Source organism: Elephas maximus, chromosome 6, assembly GCF_024166365.1.
Source record: "Elephas maximus indicus isolate mEleMax1 chromosome 6, mEleMax1 primary haplotype, whole genome shotgun sequence".
Lineage (NCBI taxonomy): Eukaryota > Metazoa > Chordata > Mammalia > Proboscidea > Elephantidae > Elephas > Elephas maximus.
The window spans coordinates 87,813,050-87,835,324 of NC_064824.1; the positions used below are offsets into that span (position 1 = coordinate 87,813,050).

General features: G+C 38.7%; 2 protein-coding genes across 3 annotated transcripts in view; one reads left to right on the forward strand and one right to left on the reverse strand.

Annotated features, from left to right (window-relative positions):
- The window catches only part of LOC126077915 (translation initiation factor IF-2-like), a 420,687-nt gene that overhangs the window by 325,860 nt on the left and 72,552 nt on the right, over positions 1–22,275 (reverse strand). The gene's annotated exons all lie outside the window — the stretch shown is intronic.
- ASDURF (ASNSD1 upstream open reading frame) lies at positions 18,118–22,274 on the forward strand. 2 transcript variants are annotated; one of them, XM_049887666.1, is made up of 4 exons: positions 18,118–18,283; positions 20,126–20,179; positions 21,396–21,471; positions 22,185–22,274. In XM_049887666.1, the coding sequence occupies exons 1-4, from the start codon at positions 18,188–18,190 to the stop codon at positions 22,253–22,255; spliced, it is 297 nt and encodes a 98-aa protein (XP_049743623.1). In that variant the 5' UTR covers positions 18,118–18,187; the 3' UTR covers positions 22,256–22,274. The 2 variants fall into 2 exon arrangements, with proteins under 2 accessions (XP_049743623.1, XP_049743624.1); XM_049887667.1 differs by having other exon boundaries at positions 21,442–21,471.

Genomic DNA, 22,275 nt, shown 5'->3' on the forward strand with positions numbered 1-22,275 from the left:
ATTTTGAAGACTATAAAAAAAGAACGTAAAATATCTCATTAATAACTTTATATTATTGTAAGTTGAAATAATGTTTTCTATATATTTATATATTGAGTAAAATAAAACATATTACTAAAATTATTAATTTTACTTTTTTGTTTTTACTTTTTTAAATGCACCAGAAAATTTTTTATTATATATGTGGCTCACATTTGTGGCTTGAATAAAATTGCTACTGAACAGAACTGTTTTTGTTGGTGAGCTAACATTTCTAAACCTTTATAATTTAAGCTCCTAAGCTCATCCAACATTGATAGGGAAAGAAGTTCATTGACAATACAAAGAAAGGTGATCACATGTCCTAGAGGGCCCATACTGAGAATTAACTGGTAATACCTCATCAAGGCCAGAGAATTTAGTGAATTTCCCAAAGTCGCATAGCTTATTAGCGCAGAGACCGTACCAGAACCCAGATCTATTTGCTCATTGACCTTCTATCATAGGACAGTTCAATGAACAAAATTGTGAAATGATTTTCCAATGGCTCCAAAACTGATCTCAGTTGAAGTCAACAAACATTTGAATTCTTAGTAGGAATTGTGCTAGGCAGTGGTAATTGGAGGGTTTAACGTCTGGGGAACTTCCCTTGAGTTCGAAATGAAAACAAAATTATTTTCATCACACTTTTCTCATATTGGTAACTTAAATATGACTACATTACTATAAGAATATTTTCTGAAGTTTCAAATTTAGGGTTTCTAAACTGAATATTTTGATCAATGTAAAAAATAAGCAATTAAAAGCTCCCTAAAATGTAACTATATGTTAATTAAAAAATACTTTTAATGTTGACTTTAAGAAATATACATTAAAGCCATTATCAAAAAAGTTCCCAAAATATTATATCATTTTTTAAATAATTTTTATTGTGCTTTAAGTGAAAGTTTACAAGTCAGTCTCTCACACAAAAAACCCATACGCAACTTGCTACATACTTCCAATTACTACCCCCCCCATGAGACAACCCTCCTTCTACTCTCTTTGTGCCCATTTTGCCAGCTTCTAAGACCCTCTACCCTCTCATCTCCCCTCCAGGCAGGAGATGCCAACATTGTCTCAAGTGTCCACCCGAACCAAGTAGCTCACGACTCACCAGCATCCCTCTCCAACCCACTGTCCAGTCAAATCCGTGTCTGATGAGCTGGCTTCAGGGATGATTCTTGTAGTGGGCCAACAGAAGGTCTGGAGGCCATGATCACCAGGGTCCTTCCAGTCTCAGTCAGACCATTAAGCCTGGTCTTACGAGAATTTGGGGTCTGCATCCCACTGTTCTGCTGCTCCCTCAGGGGTTTTCTGTTGTGTTCCCTGTCAGGGAAGTCATCAGTTGTGGCTGGGCACCATCTCGTTCTTCTGGGCTCAGGATGATGTAGTCTCCGGTTCATGTAGCCCTTTCTGTCTCTTGGGCTTGTTATTATCTTGTGTTCTTGGTGTTCTTCATCCTCCTTTGATCCAGGTGGGTTGAGAATCATTGATGCATCTTAGATGGCCACTTGCTAGCATTTAAGACCCCAGATGCCTCTCTTCAAGGTGGGATGCAGAATGTTTTCTTAATAGATTTTATTATGCCAATTGACTTAGATGTCCCCTGAAACCATGGTCCCCAAACCCCTGCCCCTGCTTCACTGACCTTCAAAGCATTCAGTTTATTCAGGAAACTGCTTTGCTTTGGTTTAGTCCGGTTGTGCTGACCTCCACTGTATTGAGTGTTGTCCTTCCCTTCACCCAAAGTGGTTCTTGTCTACTATCTATTTAGTAAATACTCCTTTCCCACCCGTAACCACAAAAGAATGTGTTCTTCTCAGTTTAAACTATTTCTCAAGATAGTATAATAGTGGTCTTATACAATATTTGTCCTTTTGCATCTGACTAATTTCACTCAGTGCAGTGCCTTCCAGGTTCCTCCATGTTATGAAATGTTTCACAGATTCCTCACTGTTCTTTATCCATGCGTAGTATTCCATTGTGTGAATATACCATAATTTATTTCTCCATTCATCTGTTGATGGGTACCTTGGTTGGTTCCATCTTTTTGGTATTGTAAACAGTGCTGCAATAAACATGGGTGTGCATATATCCATTCATGTAAAGGCTCTTATTTCTCTAGGATATATTCCAAGGAGTGGGATTGCTGGGTTGTATAGAAGTTCTATTTCTAGTTTTTTAAAAAAAAAAAATTTAAGGAAGCCCCAAATCGATTTCCAAAGTGGTTGTACCATTTTACATTCCCACCAGCAGCGTATAAGTGTTCCAATCTCTCCACAGGCTCTCCAACATTTATTATTTTGTGTTTGTTGGATTAGTGCCAGCCTTGTTGGAGTGAGACGGAATCCAATTGTAGTTTTGATTTCCATTTCTCTAATGACTAATGATGGAGAGCATTTTCTCATGTATCTGTTAGCCGCCTGAATGTCTTCTTTAGTGAAGTGCCTGTTCATATACCTTGCCCATTTTTTAATTGGGTTGTGTCTTTTTGTGGCTGAGTTTTAGCAGAGTCATGTAGATTTTAGAGATCAGGTGCTGGTCGGAGATGTCGTAGCTGAAAATTTTTTCCCAGTCTGTAGGTGGTCTTTTTACTGTTTTGGTGAAGTCTTTAGATGAGCGTAGGTGTTTGATTTTTAGGAGCTCCCAGTTATCTGGTTTCTCTTTGGCATTTTTAGTAATGTTTTGTTTTCTGTTTATGCCATGTATTAGGGCTCCTAACATTGTCCCTATTTTTTCTTCCATGATCTTTGTTTTAGATTTTATATTTAGGTCTTTGATCCATTTGGAGTTAGTTTTTGTGCATGGTGGGAGGTATGGGTCCTGTTTCATTTTTTTGCAGATGGATATCCAGTTACGCCAGCACCATTTGTTAAAAAGACTATCTTTTCCCCAATTAACTGACACTGGGCCTTTGTCAAATATCAGCTGCTCATATGTAGACGGATTTATATCTGGATTCTCAATTCTGTTCCATTGGTCTATGTGTCTGCTGTTGTACCAGTGCCAGGCTGTTTTGACTACTGTGGCGGTATAATAGGTTCTAAAAACAGGTAGAGTGAGTCCTCCCACTTTGTTCTTCTTTTTTAGTAGTGCTTTTCTTATCCGGGGCTTCTTTCCCTTCCATAGGAAGTCGGTGATTTTTTTCTCCAACACAGTAAAAAATGTCGGAATTTGGATCAGAAGTGTATTGTATACATAGATGGCTTTTGGTAGAACAAATATTTTCACAATGTTAAGTCTTCCTATCCATGAGCAAGGTATGTTTTTCTACTTATGTAGGTCCCTTTTGGTTTTTTGCAATAGTACCTTTGTATAGGTCTTTTACATCTTTGGTAAGATTTATTCCTAAGTATTTTATCTTCTTTATCTTCTTGGGGGCTACCGTGAATGGTATTGATTTGGTGATTTCCTCTTCGATGTTCTTTTTGTTGATGTAGAGGAATCCAAGTGATTTTTGTATGTTTATCTTGTAACCTGATAATCTGCTGAACTATTAGTTTCAGTAGTTTTCTTGAGGATTCCTTAGGGTTTTCTGTGTATAAGATCCTGTCATCTGTAAATAGAGATAATTTTACTTCTTCCTTGCCAATCTGGATGCCCTTTATTTCTTTGACTAGCCTAATTGCTCTGGCTAGGACCTCCAGCACAATGTTGAATAAGAGGGGCAATAAAGGGCATTCTTGTCTGGTTCCCTTTCTCAAGGGACATGCTTTCAGGCTCTCTCCATTTAGGGTGATGTTGGCTGTTGGCTTTGTATAAACACCCTTTATTATGTTGAGGAATTTTCCTTCTATTCCTATTTTGCTGACAATTTTTATCATGAACGGGTGTTGGACTTTGTCAAATGCCTTTTCTGCGTCAGTGGATAAAATTATGTGGTTCTTGTCTTTTGTTTTATTTATGTGGTGGATTACATTGTTTTTCTAATGTTGAACCATCCTTTCATGGTATAAATCCTACTTGGTTATGGTGAATTATATTTTTGATGTGTTGTTGAATTCTATTGGCTAGAATTTTGTTGAGGATTTTTGCATCTATGTTCATGAGGAATATAGGTCTGTAATTTTCTTTTTTTGTATTGTCTTTAGCTGGTTTTGGTATTGGGGTTATGCTGGCTTCAAAGAATGAGTTAGGTAGTATTCTGTCCTTTTCTGTGCTTTGAAATACCTTCAGTAGTAGTGGTGTTAACTCTTCTCTGAAAGTTTGGTAGAACTCTGCAGTGAAGATGTCAGGGCCAGGGCTTTTTTTTGTTGGGAGTTTTTTCATTACCTTTTCAATCTCTTTTTTTGTTATGGGTCTATTTATTTGTTTTACTTCTGTTTGTTAGTTTAGGAAGATAGTGTGTTTCCAGGAATTCATCCATTTCTTCTAGATTTTCACCAAATTTGCCAGAGTACAATTTTTCATAGTAATCTGATCTGATTCTTTTAATTTCAGTTGGGTCTGTTGTAATATGGCCCATCTCATTTTTTATTTGGACTATTTGTTTCTTTTCCTGTATTTCTTTAGCTAGTCTGGACAATGGTTTATCAATTTTGTTAATTTTTTCAAAGAACCAGCTTTTGGCCTTGTGAAGTCTTTCAAGTGTTTTTCTGTTCTCTAATTTATTTAATTCTGCTCTTTCTTTTCCCTGGTTTTTCTGTTGTCGATTTCTACTTTTATGTCCTTATGGTCTGAGAAGATGCCTTGTAATATTTTGATGTTTTAGATTCTGCAAAGGCTTGCTTTATGACCTAATATGTGATCTATTCTAGAGAATGTTCCATGTGCGCTAGAAAAGAAAGCATACTTTGCAGCTGTTGGGTGGAGTGTTCTGTATAAGTCTATGAGGTCAAGTTAGTTGATTGTAGCAATTAGATCTTCCGTGTCTCTATTGAGCTTCTTACTGGACGTCCTATCCTTCACCGAAAGTGGTGTGTTGAAGTCTCCTACTATAATTGTGGAGGTGTTTATCTCACTTTTCAATTCTGTTAAAGTTTGTTTTTTTGAAACTTGAAGCCCTGTCATTGGGTGCATAAATATTTAATATGGCTATATCTTCCTGGTAAATTGTCCTTTAATCATTATGTAGTGTCCTTTATCCTTTGTGGTGGATTTAACTTTAAAGTCTATTTTGTCAGAAATTAATATTGCCACTCCTGCTCTTTTTTGATTGTTGTTTGCTTGGTATATTTTTTTACATCCTTTGAGTTTTAGTTTATTTCTGTCTCTAAGTCTAAGGTGTGTCTCTTGTAGGCAGCATATAGATGGATCGTGCTTTTTTATCCAGTCTGCAACTCTCTGTCTCTTTATGGGTGCATTTAATCCATTTACATTCAGCGTGATTATAGATAAGTATGAGTTTAGTGCTGTCATTTTGATGCGTTTTTTTGCGTGTTGTTGACAACTTCATTTTTCCACTTACTTTTTTGTGCTGAGAAGTTTTTCTTTGTAGGATGTGTGTTCCTCGTTTTCATAGTAGTTGAATTTGTTTTTGCTCAGTCGTTATGTTTATCTTGGTTTTTATTTTGAAGTATGGAATTGTTAGACCTCTTTGTGGTTACATTAGTATTTACCTGTATTTGACTAAGTAAAAACCTAACTTGTATTGCCCTATATTGCCTTGGTTTCCTTTCCATATATAAGATCTATGCCTCCTGTATTTAGTCCTTCTTTTTTGACTATTGTAGTCTTTTACAAAATGACATCAATGATTCCCTGTTTTGACCATTTTTTTTTTAATTAATCTTATTTTGTTTTTGTGATTTCCCTATCTGAGTTGATATCAGGATGTTTTGTTCTGTGACTTTGTGTTGTGTTGTTATCTGATATTGATTTTCTGACCAAAGAATTTCCTTTAGAAATTTCCTTTAGAAATTCTTGCAGTTTTGGTTTGGTTTTTGCAAATTCTCTAAGCTTGTGTTTAGTGTTTATCTGTAAATGTCTTAATTTCACCTTCATATTTGAGAGAGAGTTTTGCTGGATATATGATTCTTGGCTGACAGTTTTTCTCTTTCAGTTGTCTATATATGTTATCCCATTGCCTTCTTGCCTGCATGGTTTCTGCCCAGTAGTCTGAACTTACTCTTATTGATTCTCCTTTGTAGGTGACTTTTCATTTATCCTTGGCTGCTGTTAAAAATTTTCTCTTTATCTTTGGTGTTGGCAAGTTTGATGATAATATGTCTTGGTGATTTTCTTTTGGGATCTATCTTGTATGGGGTTTGATGAGCATCTTGGGTAGATATCTTTTCATCTTTCACAGTGCCAGGGAAGTTTTCTGCCAACAGATCTTCAACTATTATCTCTGTATTTTCTGTTATCCCTCCCTGTTCTGGAACTCCAATCACACACAAGGTATTCTTCTTGATAGAGTCCCACATGATTCTTAGGGTTTCTTCATTTTTTTTTTAGTTCTTTTGTCTGATTTTTCTTCAACTATATTGGTGTCAATTGCCTTATCCTCCAACTCCTCCACTCTGCATTCCAATTCCTTGATTCTGCTCCTCTTCCTATTGAGTTGTCTAATTCTGTAATTTTATTGTTAATCTTTTAGATTTCTGAATGCTGTCTCTCTATGGACTCTTGCAGCTTATTAATTTTTTCACTATGTTCTTAAATAATCTTTTTGATTTCTTCAACTGTTTTATTGGTATGTTTCTTGGCTTTTTTTCTGTAGATTGTCTTATTTCATTTCTGAGGTCATCCCTGATGTCTTGAAGCATTCTGTATATTAGTTTTTTATATTCTACATCTGGAAATTCCAGGAATGTATCTCCATCTGGGAATGATTTTGATTCTTTGATTTGGGTGTTTTTTTTTTTAGAAGCAATCAGGGTCTGCTTCTTTATGTTATTTGATATCGACTGCTGTCTCCAAGCCATCTATAAGATATTGTAATGTTTTCTTTTATATTTGCTCACTGAGTCTTATCTTCTTGTTTTGTTATGATACACCCAGATGGGCTACTAGATTGCACTATCTTGATTGCTGTAGCTTTTGAATCACTTATGTCCTGTTACCAGCTGGTCTGGTCTGTTACCAGGTATATAAGCCTATGAGTCCATTCACTATTCTTGAATAGAATCAGCTCAGGTGTCCTAGTCCTCAGGGTCACCTAGTGTGTGATATAGGCTCTGACCTATTAACTTAGAGGAGTAGTGGTGATGATTGTATGTACCAGTTTCTAGTAGCGGCAGGGGGTTCACACTCTGAGGAGGGCAGAATGCTGACAGCCTTCCCCCAAGTGTCAGTGAGGTAGGGGTGGTTCTATTCTCTAGAGGGCTCTGGTGGGTGGACTCTGCAGCTGTACCTTAGGCACCCAGTGCTTGTACCTCTATAGTTTGGTAGGCGTCACTATCCTCAGTCCCCTTTAGCAGGTGGCTAGGTGGTGTGGGTGGAGCCTCAGCCTTCAGTTCCCTGGTGTGGATCAGTGAAGGCTCTGTTTAATAGGTAGAGAGGTATCTAACCTCCAAAACTTGCCTTTCCACTCCTCAGATAAAACACTTACAGTCAGATCTCTATCAGAATTGCCTTTGCATTATAATAGCCACCTGGTTACCTGTAGGGATGAAAGCCAAAGACTGTGGGTCTCTTATGCCTGGATGGAGCTGGTTCTGTATTATTATTCCAGTTTAGGGAAGTCAGGGAAGGATTTTTCCTTTGATTGTTAAATGCTGCTTTTCTCAGGCCAGGAGAATGGGTTAGAAAAGAAAGAAGAAGGAAAAAAAAAAAAAAAAAAAGCTGGTAGTGCACTTCACTCTCTGGCCCAGGGAATTCCAATGTTAATGAAGCCGGCTGGGGCAGGAAGGGGAGGGATCAGATAGTTAGTAGAGAGTAGCATGGCAAGATAGACAAAGTTACTTATCTTGTTTGGTGAGGACTGTTTTTTCTGAGATTCCAGAAGGGCGTGTAGCTTGTGTGCACTGGCTGGTTCCCCGTTGAGACTGCCCCAGAGGTTTAGGGCTGCATCCTGTGCTTGCGCTGTCTCAGGAAGCTGCAATCAGCTCCTCCACGCTTAGTCCAAAGCCCAGCACCAAGGTTTCCTGTCTGGGATGCTGCGCTCAAGGCTCCAAAACCAGTTGCTGCTTCCCCGTGGTTTTTTGTTTGCCTGTCAGCCGCGTCGGTGTGCAGCTTGTGTGTGCTGGCTGGGCTCCCTCTGAGGTTGTTCCTGAGGGCTAGGCCTGTGTCCATGCTTGGCCTGTCTCAGTAAGCCACAATCAGCCCCACCACTCTGGCACCAGGAAACCACAAGGGCTCAAGGCTGTGGCATGGCACACTGGCTCTGGAAGTGGTCGCTGCTTCAGCGTGTGGCTTTTTGCTCCCCTGTCACTCAGGTCAACTCCTTAGTTCTGTGTTTGATGGTCAGGGTTCATAGATTGTCCTGTATGTAATTGGTTCACTTGTTTTTCTAGTCTTTGTTTCAAGAGGGATAAGCAGAAGCTTCTACCTAGTCAGCCATCTTCAACAGTATATCTTTTGAATATAAAAAGGTTTATATTCTTTCCTAAAAAGGCCAGATTTTGATATTTATTGATATTATTTTATGTCATATGGCTGGTGACAACACAAAAAGAAAAAGAACATATGTGTCTCCTGAAGGAAGAAGACAACACCACGAAGGAAGAAGACAATATCACTTAGGAAGTATTCTAGCCAAAACAAACAAATCTGAATCTGATCAAGTATCCAGATTTAACCTGCAATAAATACAGAGAACATTGTTAAATAATTTCATACCAAATTCTACAGGACAAATAACCGATGTCTTCAATAAATAGTGAGGAGAGAGGACGGGGAGGGAGAGAGACCGATAAATTTAAAGAACTGAGAGACATATCAACTGTAATGTATGGACCTTATTTAGATCTTAATTTGAACTATATAAAAGAAAAGAAAAGCATTTATGAGACAATTAGAGAAATATGAAACGCTATCTGGATATTCAATGGTATTAAAGAATTACTGTTTTTTCTTTAGATGTAATAATGGTAACTCAGCTATGTGTTTTAAAAGAGTACATAGGGAATTATTCATGCAAAAAAATCATATTAAGTCTGAGATTTGCTTCAAGATAATGGGAAGAATGTGATTGGGTGAGTCCATGAGTTGATAATTATAAAGCTGGATAATGAGAACAGAGAGGTTCGTATACCCTATCTGTTTTTTTTTTATATGTTTGAAAGTTTCGATAATAAGTTTTTTAAAAAGAGGTACCAAATGTCCACTAAAAAAAAAAAAAAAAAAACTAAAGCTTGGGAGAAAACAGGAGCAATGTTTCTCAAAATGTGGTTCAAGGACCACTTGCATCATCACAATCACTTGCAAGCCTCATTAAAAAATGCAGGTGTTTTGCAAAATTGGAAACTCTGGGGATCGAGGGAACTTAAAAATATAACTGAGAATATATACTGAACACTGAATTTTTAGAACCATTGCTTTGGAGCTAAAGCACTTTGGAAAAAACGATCTTTCTAGGCCTTGTGTAAGACTATGTTCTTAGAGAGCAACTGGGTCTTCAATTGTAGACAAGCTTTTAAAACTCTTATTCCTGTAAAATTTAGTAGCAATTTCTGTCTAAATATTCTGTATTCAAGGAAGTTACAATATTAGTTTACCTTTCTTCCTTTAATCCTACCTATGTTTTAGTAATTCCTTAAGGAGTTTCATGACATTCTTATAATGCAGGTACTTACTGTTATCCCTACTTTACAGGTGGGAAAACTGAGACACAGAGCTCTTGAAACCTGCTCAAAGTTACACAGTGAGCTAGAACTATGCCAGATTTAGCAATTAGGACTCCACATTGTAAAGCAGAATTTACTTCTCCTGGGGTATGGGGTAATTTCCTATCTACTTGAAAGAAGAAACAATAGGATATTATAGGATTTTTGTTGTTAAATTTTGTTTTATCCATAGGGATTAGGTTAACTTTCATGATGAGACCCTTTCATCAGCAATTATAATTTTATAAACAAATTTTGTTTTATCCATAGCTAACATAAAGAATAAAGAAAAAATTGAATACTGTAGATTTCAGAACTCACACTAATAAAAGGTTATGAAATACTGTATGAGCTTCATATATCTGGTTTCACTTGAATTTAGTTCCCATCAAAGACACATCTTTTCCATTAGCTCCTTTCTGTCTCTACCCTTAAAATATGTAAACTTCCTCGTGTATTGCAAGGGACATCACTAATGAGTTGCTTTTTTTTATGTTTAGGAAATTCGTGAAATATTTTATATTCTTAGGAAAATAAAATTCATTTTATTTTTTATTTTTATTGTACTTTAGATGACGGTTTACAGAACTAGCTTCTCATTAAACAGTACACGTATTGTTTTGTGACATTGGTTACCAACCCCACAACATGTCAATACTCTTCCTTCTCAAACTTGGGTTCCCTATTACCAGGTTTCTCATCCCCTCCTGCCTTCTTGTCCTTACCCCTGGGCTCGTGTGCCCCTTTAGTCTCGTTTTGTTTCATGGGCCTGTCTAATCTTTGGCTGAAGGGTGAACCTCAGGAAAGACTTCATTACTAAGCTAAAAGTGTGTCCAGAGCCATACTCTCAGGGTTTCTCCAGTCTCTGTCCAGCCAGTAAGTCTGGTCTTTGTGAGTTAGAATTTTGTTCTACATTTTTCTCCAGCTCTGTTCAGGACCCTGTATTGTGATTGCTGTCAGAGCAGTCAGTGGTGGTAGTCAGGCACCACCTAGTTGTTCTGGACTCAGTCTGATGGAGGCAGTGGTAGTTGCGGGTGCCTCACTCCTTTGAATTAATCAAGGAAAATAAAATTTATTAATAAAAATGTACTTGAGCAGAATAAATGAAAAATTAGTTCAGGGTTTTGTGAATCTTGTGAGAACAGAAATTTTTATGCCTAGGTAAAACTTTCTTTAAATAATTGACAACCATTTTAATTAAACCATGACTTTGTAGAACAAAACCCTTGATTTTTGTTCATAGGGAACTGTGATGAAATGAGTTCCTTTATGTGGCCTTTTGCGTTGGTTCTTTGGAAAACAACTTGAGAGATTTTCCCCCTACATCCTGAGGTCACAGGGATGGATTAACCAGTAAGCAAGGTAAGTACGGGCTTACTTATGGTTACTCACTATAGTCCACAAGAAGACTGTACATATGTTGCTTACTGGTTAATCCACCCTTGCCTGAGGAGTTACCTACTTTGCTCTAGTTTTCTACCCCAGAGGGTTTGATACTTTTGTCCAGGTTGATTGACATTTACTGGGTAAACTGTAAATGACTTTATGGGTTGATACTTTTTGCCTGGCCCTGGGCTACAGCCTCGCTAGTGATTGGTCCATTTTACGCATCTTGCAGGAATTGGTCAATATACTACAGATTACACAAATGAAGTAACTATGGTACAGTGAGTGAATCGGTCAGTTACTGGCCCTGCTGGGAGGGCCATACCTTGAAATTGACCAGAAGTTTCCTTCACAGTCATGTGTTACTTAACATCCACAATATGTTCTGTGAAATAGGACGTTATGTGATTTGGATGTTCTGTAAACAACAGCACTCTTGAGGCTGTGGATCCCCCTCTCAGTGCCAAAGCCCTGGATTCCTGTGCCCTGAGCCTTGCCCACGACCACATACAGGTAGTGGCAACCACCCCTCCACTCCGGGAAGCCCCCCGTCAGAGCACTTTGGGGAGGATGGGAAGGGTGCACACAGGCTGAGGGGCAGTGATCCAGGCAGCGAGTACTAGGGGTTAGTCTGCCGATGGCCCCGCTGCCTTCGCATCATGAACCAAACCCATACCAGGGGGTCCACCAACCTGGAGCAAGCAGTCCCTCAGTCATGCATGAGCTTTGGTTCTGAGTTTGGAGCCTTAAAGGATGTCTGCAATAGTGAAGCCCAAAACATTCCTTGTGCAGATGAAAGGGACCCACAGAGGTCCTCTGTCACACAACATACTCATGACAGAACAAAGGTTAGAATCCCAGACCTCTCATTCATTGCTTTGCAGGGAATAAAGTAAAGCATATAACCTTACGGCACCACGGACACACATGTGGTCTGACGCTGCCTGAATGGATGTTATGCGGTACATGACTATATACGCTGCCAACTCTACAGAGGTTTCAGAAGGAAGAAAAGAAAGAAGAAAAAGCAAGAGAGGCAATAAGACAGAAGAAGAAGCAGAGAGAGGAAGAGAGGAACCTCCTAAAAGAGCTGTAACACAGGTTAAGGGCTGTAACACTGAAGACAGCAAGAGGCCCAGAAGGGGCCCTGCGGCAGAATTAGTAGTGACAGTAGAAACCTGCTGCTAGGAATGCAGCTAAGACAGCTAACAAAGCTGCTACACTGGCTACGAGCTGGATTAGTTAGCAGTAGAGTGGCCAACAGCACTGCAATAGAATGTCCTGAGGAGGCCAAGAGGACCCATGTACTGAGAAGAGGCCTGCGCTGCTGAGAGGGGTGTGCATGGCAGAGAAAAGGGCCTGCTTGCTTGCATGGCCGAGAGGAACTGAGAGAGCTTCATGCACTGAAGAAGGGAGGGATGTGCCCTCCACTTCAGGGGAGTCCACCAGGCTTCACCTATGTGCTTCCTGAGCCTAATTCTGATCCCTAGTTGTTGCCTGTTGATCCTGATCTTCAGTGGTACCCTGTTACTTGCTTAATAAACCACTTAACCGTAAGTATGCTCTGGAAGTTCTGTGTGGCCACTGCAACAAATTATTCAGCCCAGTAGAGAAGTAGAGAGTGCCATAGGGAGGACGGCTGGTGTCAGAATTGGTAAAAAGGTTGAAGAGTAGAGACAGGTCTGACCTCCTGCTCATCGGCTTTGGACTGATCCTGATTGTTATCCCTAAGAAATCTAGGCAAGTTCTGAAGCTGCTACTTCCAGATTACAGAAACTCTACCTAGTTTTATCTTAATTTGACTCTAAAACCACAACTAGTTCAAATATTAGTACTAGCAGTAAAATTATAATTTCTGGTCCTTTTAACAAAATAATTTTCCAAGTTCTAACTGCCCAACTTCCCCATACCATTCACCTCCTTCCTGTTCTCCTACTCTCCCATCTACATTCCTTCTTCTACAAAAACCATCCTGTGCCATTTTTTCAAGAAGCCTCAACCACACAGGCTCAGCCACAGTAACAGCCACACCTATGATGATGACATTTAACAAAAAACAAACATGGCTTTGGTCACCCAGGATTTAATCTCAGCCTTGAATGCCCAACTTCCATTACAAAATCACTGGGAATTATAGACACATATCCATGTGATGTTTTGTTTTGTTTTGCTAAAGAGAAGTCAATGGACATAGCACAGCAATGCTTTTAAAACCAAACAACAGAATCTAAAAGTAAACACAGGTGACCTGAACTAACTTGCTTGCTTATACTGTGACAACACAAATAGTATTTTCCTGCAAGTTGTTTCACAAAGCCAAAAAAAAAAGTTTTTACAACCCCAAGGTAGTCATAAACAGATTTTGATTAACAGTTTTGTAAAACTTTAGCATTGCTAACAATATAAACTGACATAAATACCCCAGCTATGAAGAGTTCTGAATTATGAGGGCATTCTATAAAGAAAAACATTATCTGAATATGTAAATAATTATTACTGATATATCATTTACATATCATTTTCCGTTTACTCAGGTGAATATATTTTCGTGTTTTTAAAGCATCTTACTGCAAATTCGGTATTAGTAAACATTTAATCACTATTTGTAACTTTTCTGATATTAAACATTTCATAACTATTTTATTTAACTGACTCAGTTATGCACTGTGATGCTAACTCACAGAGGTGATTGCGTTTAATTCTGTTTCTTCAATTACATAGACCATAATTTTCGAACATGTCTTTAGTCTTTGGGAAGGTAGGTGGACTGTGGTAATCATATGGAAGAAGTCCTAGAAGAAGCTAGGTAATTTTGTTCAAACATCTTTATAGCTGTAAGACATGTGAGGATACACCAGACGTTGACAACATATAAAGCATCTTTCATTGGTGTCATTCACAAGCCACAGTGACCAGTAAACTGTAAGGTAAAACCACCAATAATAAACTCTTCAAATTCAGCTGGCACGAGAGCAGATCCCAGACTAAGGTGTGGTGTGTGAAGCACCTAGGGTGCAAAATTTAACGAAACATGCAACTTTCAGGATGCTAGTCCTTGCCCTGCACACGTGGTGTTTGCTGCAGAGGCCAGGGGTGCGTGATTTCCACATTCTTACCTCCGGTAGTTTACTGGGTTTGTTTGGGTTACCTCCGGTAGAAAGGATTTGCTCATCTCTAGCCCAGTACCCGAAGACTCAGCAATTCCTCTTGAGAAGCAGACCAGCTTAATCTGCTCTATTACTATCGCTAAAATCCTGCCTCCTCTCCCCAAAGTCTGTGTGATAATACCCAGCAGTCCTCCTCCAGAGTTGTGGTATTACAGTGGTTAAGTGCTTGGCTATTAACCAAAAGATTGGTGGTTCAAACTCCCAGCCACTCTGCAGGAGAAAGACGTAGCAGTGTGCCTCTCTAAAGATTTACAGCCTTGGTAACTGTATGGGGCAGTTGTACTCTGTTCAATAGGGTCGCTAGAAGCCGTGGTTGTGTGTGCTGCTAACCAAAAGATCAGCAGTTTGAATCCACCAGCCACTACTTGGAAACCCTATGGAACAGTTCTACTCGGTCCTATAGGGTCGTTATGAGACAGAACTGACTCGATGGCAAAGGGCTAGTCCTACTCACAGTACTAGAGCCCTGATGGTAAACACCACTCCAGTATCTCAGGCCCTGTTATCTTCTGACACAATTCCTGAGAGAAATCACCTACTTAGATTGCAACATCACCCTTGATTCATCTCATTATTTGGTCCGAGGGCCCACCCCACACAGTTCCCAGTGCTGTCCGCTTGCTGAGGCTGCCCTTTGGCCTGTTAGTCTAGGTTTCTTAAGAGCCTGTGGCTCGGTCTGTTCCCCTTCAAATAGTTCCCAGTTAGTCCTACCCCATCAGAGTTAACAGAACCATCCAATCATTGTAACAACCAAAAGCACTTCCATGTTTTTTCCAAAGCATCAGCTGGGGACAGCACTTCTCCAGTTGAGAATCACAGAGGGAAAAGAGAGGACGTACCTTCAACAAGAAATGGGCCAACTATCTCAGAGTCTTGCTCTTTCCATCCCGTTGGTTCATAAACCTTCTGTCAAAATCATCTGGGGAAACTTCTGATTTACTTATTTAACACACAATTATATAGTGCTTACTCTTAAATTATTATAAACACACTACAAATATTAGCTCATTTAATTCTCATAGCAACCCTATGAGGTAGGCCCCCATTCTACAGATTACATGCAGAAGCTAAGATTGAAATGCAGGCATTTTGCGTGTGAGGTATATGGTAAGGACTGCTCTATGCAGCAGACATCCAGATCCCATCCCCAAAGATCTGAGTCTACAAATCTGGGAAAAACACAGTGAAATTTGTATGTATTTGAACAAAACTTTCAAGTTATTTCATATAGTGAGAAAGGCATCCACCCAGTAGCATCACTAGGGTTGGTGTCACCCTCCATACTAATTACCGCAATATTGTAGCACATGATGAAACCATGTGATTCGAAGCATCATTATAATTAGGTAATAATGACAGTTCTAACTGGAGCACATTAGAAGATTCAAAAAGTAAATTAGCATAGAATATTAGTCTTGTAGATATACTGATACATGAAGCTGAGTCTAAGAAAAAAAGTTTTGTTGTTATAACTACAGGAATATTTTTATAAAAAAATAAATTTCTAGTGAAACACTGCACAAAAATTTTAGAGATGGTTATTTTGGTGTCACTCCCTCTGACAGTGTCTTCTGGTACAGACCACACCCCGCCCCACCTCCTTAGTGATGTCACTGCACCCACCTACTGACTAGTATTTGAGAACCACAGGACTATACCACATGTCATTTAGAAGAGACAAGACAACGACTTATGTGGCTAGAAAGGAATCTCTGTGTTGGAGTACAATGAGAAAGCAAGGAAGAATGGGGGGCGGGGGAGACTATTAATTCAGAAACTTGGAAGCCAGGCTAATACGAATCAGTTAAAATATATTGAGAACATAGCATCAGGGGAGCAGTACAAGTATCATTAAAAAAACCATGAAATTATCCTATTAAGAACGATACATGACAGCAATGGTCTTAAGTGAAAGATGCATGAAAAAAGAACAGCCTACCTAGTTGTGTGATGGGCTACAGATGGGCAGATGTTGACCGATCAGGCATAATAAATGTACAGACCAGTCCTTTCTTAAACAAAAATTAGTAAACCAGTCTAATTTGTCCAAAAACTCACCTTAATTATGTGAACTTGGATTCTTAAAAAGTTTCCGACCTAGCAGCTTTTATATCAAGGACATGTTTTTTAAAAGTCTAGCACAAAGTATTAGAAATTCAGTGTCTTTTTATTATTTATTTTTTGTGAATTTTGGGATTATAAATTTATGTATCACTACAAACCAGTCAGAACTGACTCCTTTAAAAGCCATTATAAGTATTAACATCCTCCAGAAGTAGGAAAACATTTTACATTTACACAATGAGATATAAAGGCTTTTTTAAACTATAGACCCACAGACACATGAAGAGCTTACAGCTTCAGTTGTGTATCCTCAATCCCCAGTGGAAAATAAACACAGAAACACAAAAGCTAATCAACCACCACAGCTGTTCTCCTTCCCACTGAACACAAAACTGTTAATTTGAGCTCACAAGAAGACAACAACAAAATAACCTGTAATGTCTCTTCCAATAGAAAATATACCTCCCATCACCTGACGTATCACTAAATGGTGAAATCATAAAACCAAACTCCCAAAACATTACCGCTACTAGTGTTAAATGACTTATCAGCCAGGCACAAGTAAGAAACACACACACAAGTTTAAATAGGAAGAGTGGGAAAAAAAAAATTAGAGAGTAAAGTTAGGTCTATAACCAATTGGGATTTACTTTAAAAGCTAATAAAGACATGACTGGGCTTAACCCATGAGGTGCACTTCTTCAGTGATACAATTTATTTGGCTCCACAGGTGGTCCCACTTGGGTATCTCCATGGAATCTCAAGTTTCCAATGGTAAAGTGTAATTTTCAAAAGTATAACACCATGACCCTCATGAAAATATAAAATGAACACATGTCAAAGTTTTATTCAATTCATTAATTATATAGAGAATTGGGAAGACATTAAAACCAATTCAAAGAGCATTTGGGATGCTGGGGATGTATTACTAAAATTATGTTAGAATACGATCATAGAATTAGATACAAAACCGATTAATGTCTAACTGAACAATAAATCATAACCTCTGGAGTAACCTGGTCCAACAGATACCTGACAAAACTCCACAAGTTAAAGTCTGCCCCTACAGAATTGTACAATAATACGGTCAATAAAAAGGACAAAACAGCACTGAAAGAACACTCAGTAATCTCTTTTGCCTATTTCCAAATTTTTGATAATTTTTCTCACAGGAGTGAAATATTAGAAATATTGCATGGGACATATATATATAATAAAAATTACTGTTTTATCTGAAAGTCAAATTTAACTGTGCCTCTTTTTTTTTTCCTGTATTTTACCTTGTAACCCTGCTAACGAGTTAACAAAAATTTTACCGAGTTTGTACAGTTCCGCTGTCAACCTTACAGCTCTTACATCTGTGCCTCACGTGCTACCCCCCGTAGATAATAAAAATTTAGCGGTATTCCTATTCTTTATATTTACCACTGGGTGACGCTTACAACCCGCAGTAAACCCACTGGTATGGAGTCAATTCCAACTCATAGCGACTCTCCACGACAGGGGAGAAACGCCGCAGTCTACTAGGGGAGAAAGAGTGAAGAGTCCTCAAAAGCCGCTTCTACAACCCATCCCCCAAGGTAGACTTGAAGAAGCTCTCAGATTTCACAACCAGGCTCTGTTGGCGCGCGCCGGAAAAGGTTCAGCGAAACCGCCGAACTACGCCCAGGCCAGACCCAGACTGCGCAGGCGTTCGGGTTAGTGCGCAGACGCTGTCAGCAGGACTCACGGGAAGCGGAAAGGGAGGGGGTGGAGCCGCTGAGGGCGCGCACGCGCAGAGGTCGGCGGCTGCCTCCAGCTGGGGCGCCTGAGGTGTTCTGTGCTCCTCGCCTCGTGCGTTCCATGGAGATGCCCAGCTCCCGGGCGCATCCGGAGGACAGCGCTGAGCTGGTCCCTTCCGACAACTCGACCCCGCACAAAGAGGAACTTAACAGCAAGGCAAGTGTGGACGCGGGAAGGCTCACGGGCCCCGGATGGGGCGCCACTGGCCCCAAAGATGGTCCGCCGCGGCTCCTTCGCTCCCCGCGTGCTTGGCCATCCTCGGTCCCTGGTACCCGGTGGGTCAGTGTCAGTGCGTGACTCGTCGGGCCTCGGCTTTGCCCAGCTGGTGTGCACTTTTTACTCATGGCACTATGTGCAGCTCTATACACTTTGCAGCTGCCTTCTTTTAAACAGTTGTAGTAAGGGAGACACTGAAAGTTGCTCCAAGGTTAGACTTAGGTAGCAGTGGGACGGAGGTTTTTAAAATTTTTCACTTTACCTTTTAAAACTTTTAGAAAGACCGCCCTCCTCTCCTAGATGTTCTATTGCCCGTATTCTCCATCTCAGAAAACGCCACCACCGTCCGTCCAGTTGGCTATGCAAGTAACAGGCGAGCCATCCTTGACTTCCATCACAACGTCCTGTCACTTCTACCTCCGAAGCCCCTGGACTCTTAACCACCGTCTACCCTGCTATCAACCCAGACCAGCCACTATCGTCTCTCATTGGGACTCTCTCAAATCCTTCCCAACTGGTGTTTCCCCATCCACCATTACTTTTTTCTAATCTATTCACCATTTAGCAGCCAGAGTAATAATCCTAAAACATGTATCTGATTGTCACTCTATTTTTAAAAAAGGGGGGGAGGGGAGGCAATATAAAAATTTCGTGCAATAGACAAAAGCTTTAAAAATATGGGGAGAGAGCAGTTACAGCTTTTCAGATATTAGGTATCCTTTGCTTCTGTCCCAAACTAACAGTGACATCTTGGGCAGGTCTCTTTAATCTCTCTCCATCATATTTTCCTTGTTTGAAGTATGTAAGTGAAATTTATACCTGCTTTCCTAAAATGAATAGGAAAAGTACTGTTCAGACATAACCTATTGTTATTACTACTTTCATCCCAGGGAGGTCATATGAATTCAACCTTGGTATTCAACCTGATCGAGTCAATTACTAGAACCTTGATTATCAGCTAGGGAGACACAAAGGTGCACACACATCGGGGGTAGTTTTTTAAACTACACAGCATGTTCCTGTTACTACCATAGCAAGTCCCTTAAATTAATATATGATATTCTCCAGGTGTGTGAGGTAGAAAAAAAGACCGTGAACAATAATTTTAGAGCCACTAGCGTTTGGGTAGCGAAACTGTCAGGTTGTCAAAATAACTAGTTATTTGCTTAGTTTTCACTTAGCTGAATGCTCCCATGCTAGTATAAAGCAAAGCCTCTTTCAGTAGTGCCAGGACTGTGCTAGTCTTTGAAATACAGAAATGAATAAAGCAACAATGGGAAGTGATAGGTCTTACTGCCACAAGTAGGGCATTTAGCATTACTTGCTTGTTTCAGATGTCTAGCTACACCATTTAGTTCATAAATCATAAAAACCACTAATAATTGAAAAAAGTAGCCCACCCCTTATCCCATTCAGAATTAAATAAAAAATATAACACAGCTTGTGAGAATTAATTGAAAAACTGTTAATACTTTTGGTGCATACCATATGCTTTTAATAGAAGATATAAACCTTGTTTGGTTACCGTACCACTTGGTGTGTATTCTGGCTACCAGCAACCCTTGGCCAGTCTAATCACTGCTTCCCCCTTCAACTTTCCCCCACCTCCATCCCACACAGACTTTGCGAAAAGAATCTGTATATTCACAGACTGCCCATTTTGAAAATCACTACATAATAGTCCCATATTCCATTTCTGATTCTGAAACAATTAAAGGACCATCTTTGAACATACCTTGAGAACTCCTGATTTAAGGATTTTTTTTTCCTTTATTTCTATAGATTAAAGAACAAAAAATTGTTGTAGATGAACTTTCTAACCTGAAGAAAAACAGGGTGAGTTATTAGAGTAATTGGTTATATTTTATTAAAAATTACATATATGGTTTATATAAATCTAACGTTAAAATGTTTAGGATTTCAACATCTTTTTAGTTAACAAATTGCAAAAGTGAAAAAGTTTTTTTTAACGTGTGTGTAATGTTGAAAATGGTTTTCCCCCATCATGTGGTAGGGTCGGAATCAACTTGACGGCAGTGGGTTGGGTGGGTGCTATCCACATTACTTTTGGACCAAATGATACTAAGGGTACTGTAGTTTACTGCTGTAATCAGTAATAGTATTTATTTTATACTTGAATTTGATATTTTCTTTTGTAATAAATTAACTTTAAATATATGGAAAAGAGAGGAAACTTTCTATAAATGAATATGGATAATTGTTGAACAACAAAAAAAAATGATAAAATTGCCACCCCCCAAAAAACAATAATAATAACCTCAATCTTTGAAGTGCTTAACACGATTTTTAAATGTATTCATGAGCAAGCTGCCAAAGTTACCAAAAATTACATTTTAAAATTCAGGAGGAAATTATTTTAGCTCCTTAAAGGATTTAAAATATTATTTTATAACAGGTTAGACATTTCTAATATTGCCTTTTGTGGAATATTAGAAGTTAAGGCGCAATTGAAACGAACTTTCTAGATGACAGATTGGCAGAGCATATCAAAGTCTTAAAACTGTAACAGCTTGACCCAGTAGTATCATTTCTAGGAATTGATGCTTAGAAAAGAATCACGGGTGTGCACAAAGATTTAGTTACAAGGATATTTCATCACAACATTGATTTTATAATAGTGAAAAGTTGGTAACATCACAAATGTCTTAAGATTTGGGAACTGAGCAAATAAAACTAGTATTTTATATCCATACAGTAATACTGTAAAAGAATACTTATTAACATAAGAAAAGGTGTTCACAATGTAGTATTTACTGATAAAAGCAAATTATAAAAACGTAGGCATAGTAAGAGCCTTTTTAGTTAAAAGAAAAACAGTATTATGGTATGTGCAGAGTAAAAAAAGTTTCGCCTCAGTGTTAACGGAAGCAATTTCTGGGTAATAGGAAGATGGGTGACTTACTTGTTTATGTTTCTAAAATACTACTCTGAGCATATGTTATTGAAGTTCAAGAACAAGTAATATTTGAGTTCGAGGTTTTGAGAGCTGTTTGGATCAGATCTTGATATTAGCTTAAATTATGTTTTGCAGAAAGTATATAAGCAGCAACAAAACAGCAACATATTCTTTCTTGCAGACCGAACAGAAATGCTTTCTGAAAGCAAAAGTAAGTTTTTCCAGTATCTTCTGTAGAAATCTGCAGAAAGTCTTTTGTAGAAATGCATGGTGGTGCCTAAGTTATACTGTCTAGATCTGATTGTTTAAATACATGTATCTAAAGATTAGGATAGAAAAGTCTTTAATTAACCTGTTAGTAAAATTAATACAATGATTTGATTTTCTTCACGTTAGCTTTCCAAAAATAAGTCTATAGAGAAAGACCTGGCAATCTGCTCTCCTAAAGACTACAGCGTAGAAGACCCTATGGGCAGTTCTGCTCTGTCACATGGGGTCACTGTGAGTCAAAATCTAATTGGTGGCACACAACAACAAGTAAAAAATACATAAGATGTGTTAGAAAGCAACAGTTATCAACATATGTTTTAGAGTTTCCAACAGTCTAAGTATGAACAACTGTTCGACCACTTCATGTGACTTTGAATGAATTACTCTGAGCCTCCAAGCTCTTGTGAGAATTAAATGATTTATCTGAAGTGGTTGGCCCACTGCATGGGCCAAAATAAGCACTCAGTAGATAGAAACTGTTTTTCTAAAACAAACATTCTTTATTGATAGCCTGTTGTGCATTATTATTGGCACTAGCAATAGTACATATACTCAGATGATTTGACCTTGTTACATAATCTGTGATGCCCTGTTATAAGGTAAAAGTCCAAGACATTTTACTTAATATTTCTTCCTCTCCTCCTCTCATCACAGATATACTGGATGAACTGAAGAAAGAATACCAAGAAATAGAAAACTTAGAGAAGACCAAAATCAAGAAGTAGTCAACTTAATTTCAGATAAC

What these genes read in the sequence shown, in the direction of transcription:
- ASDURF (XM_049887666.1), top strand. Translation starts at nt 18,188, where the DNA reads ATGGAGATGCCCAGCTCCCGGGCGCATCCGGAGGACAGCGCTGAGCTG. An exon ending in CTAACCTGAAGAAAAACAGG is followed by an intron (nt 20,180 to 21,395) that starts GTGAGTTATTAG and finishes TATGTTTTGCAG; the next exon opens with AAAGTATATAAGCAGCAACA. An exon ending in AATGCTTTCTGAAAGCAAAA is followed by an intron (nt 21,472 to 22,184) that starts GTAAGTTTTTCC and finishes CTCTCATCACAG; the next exon opens with ATATACTGGATGAACTGAAG.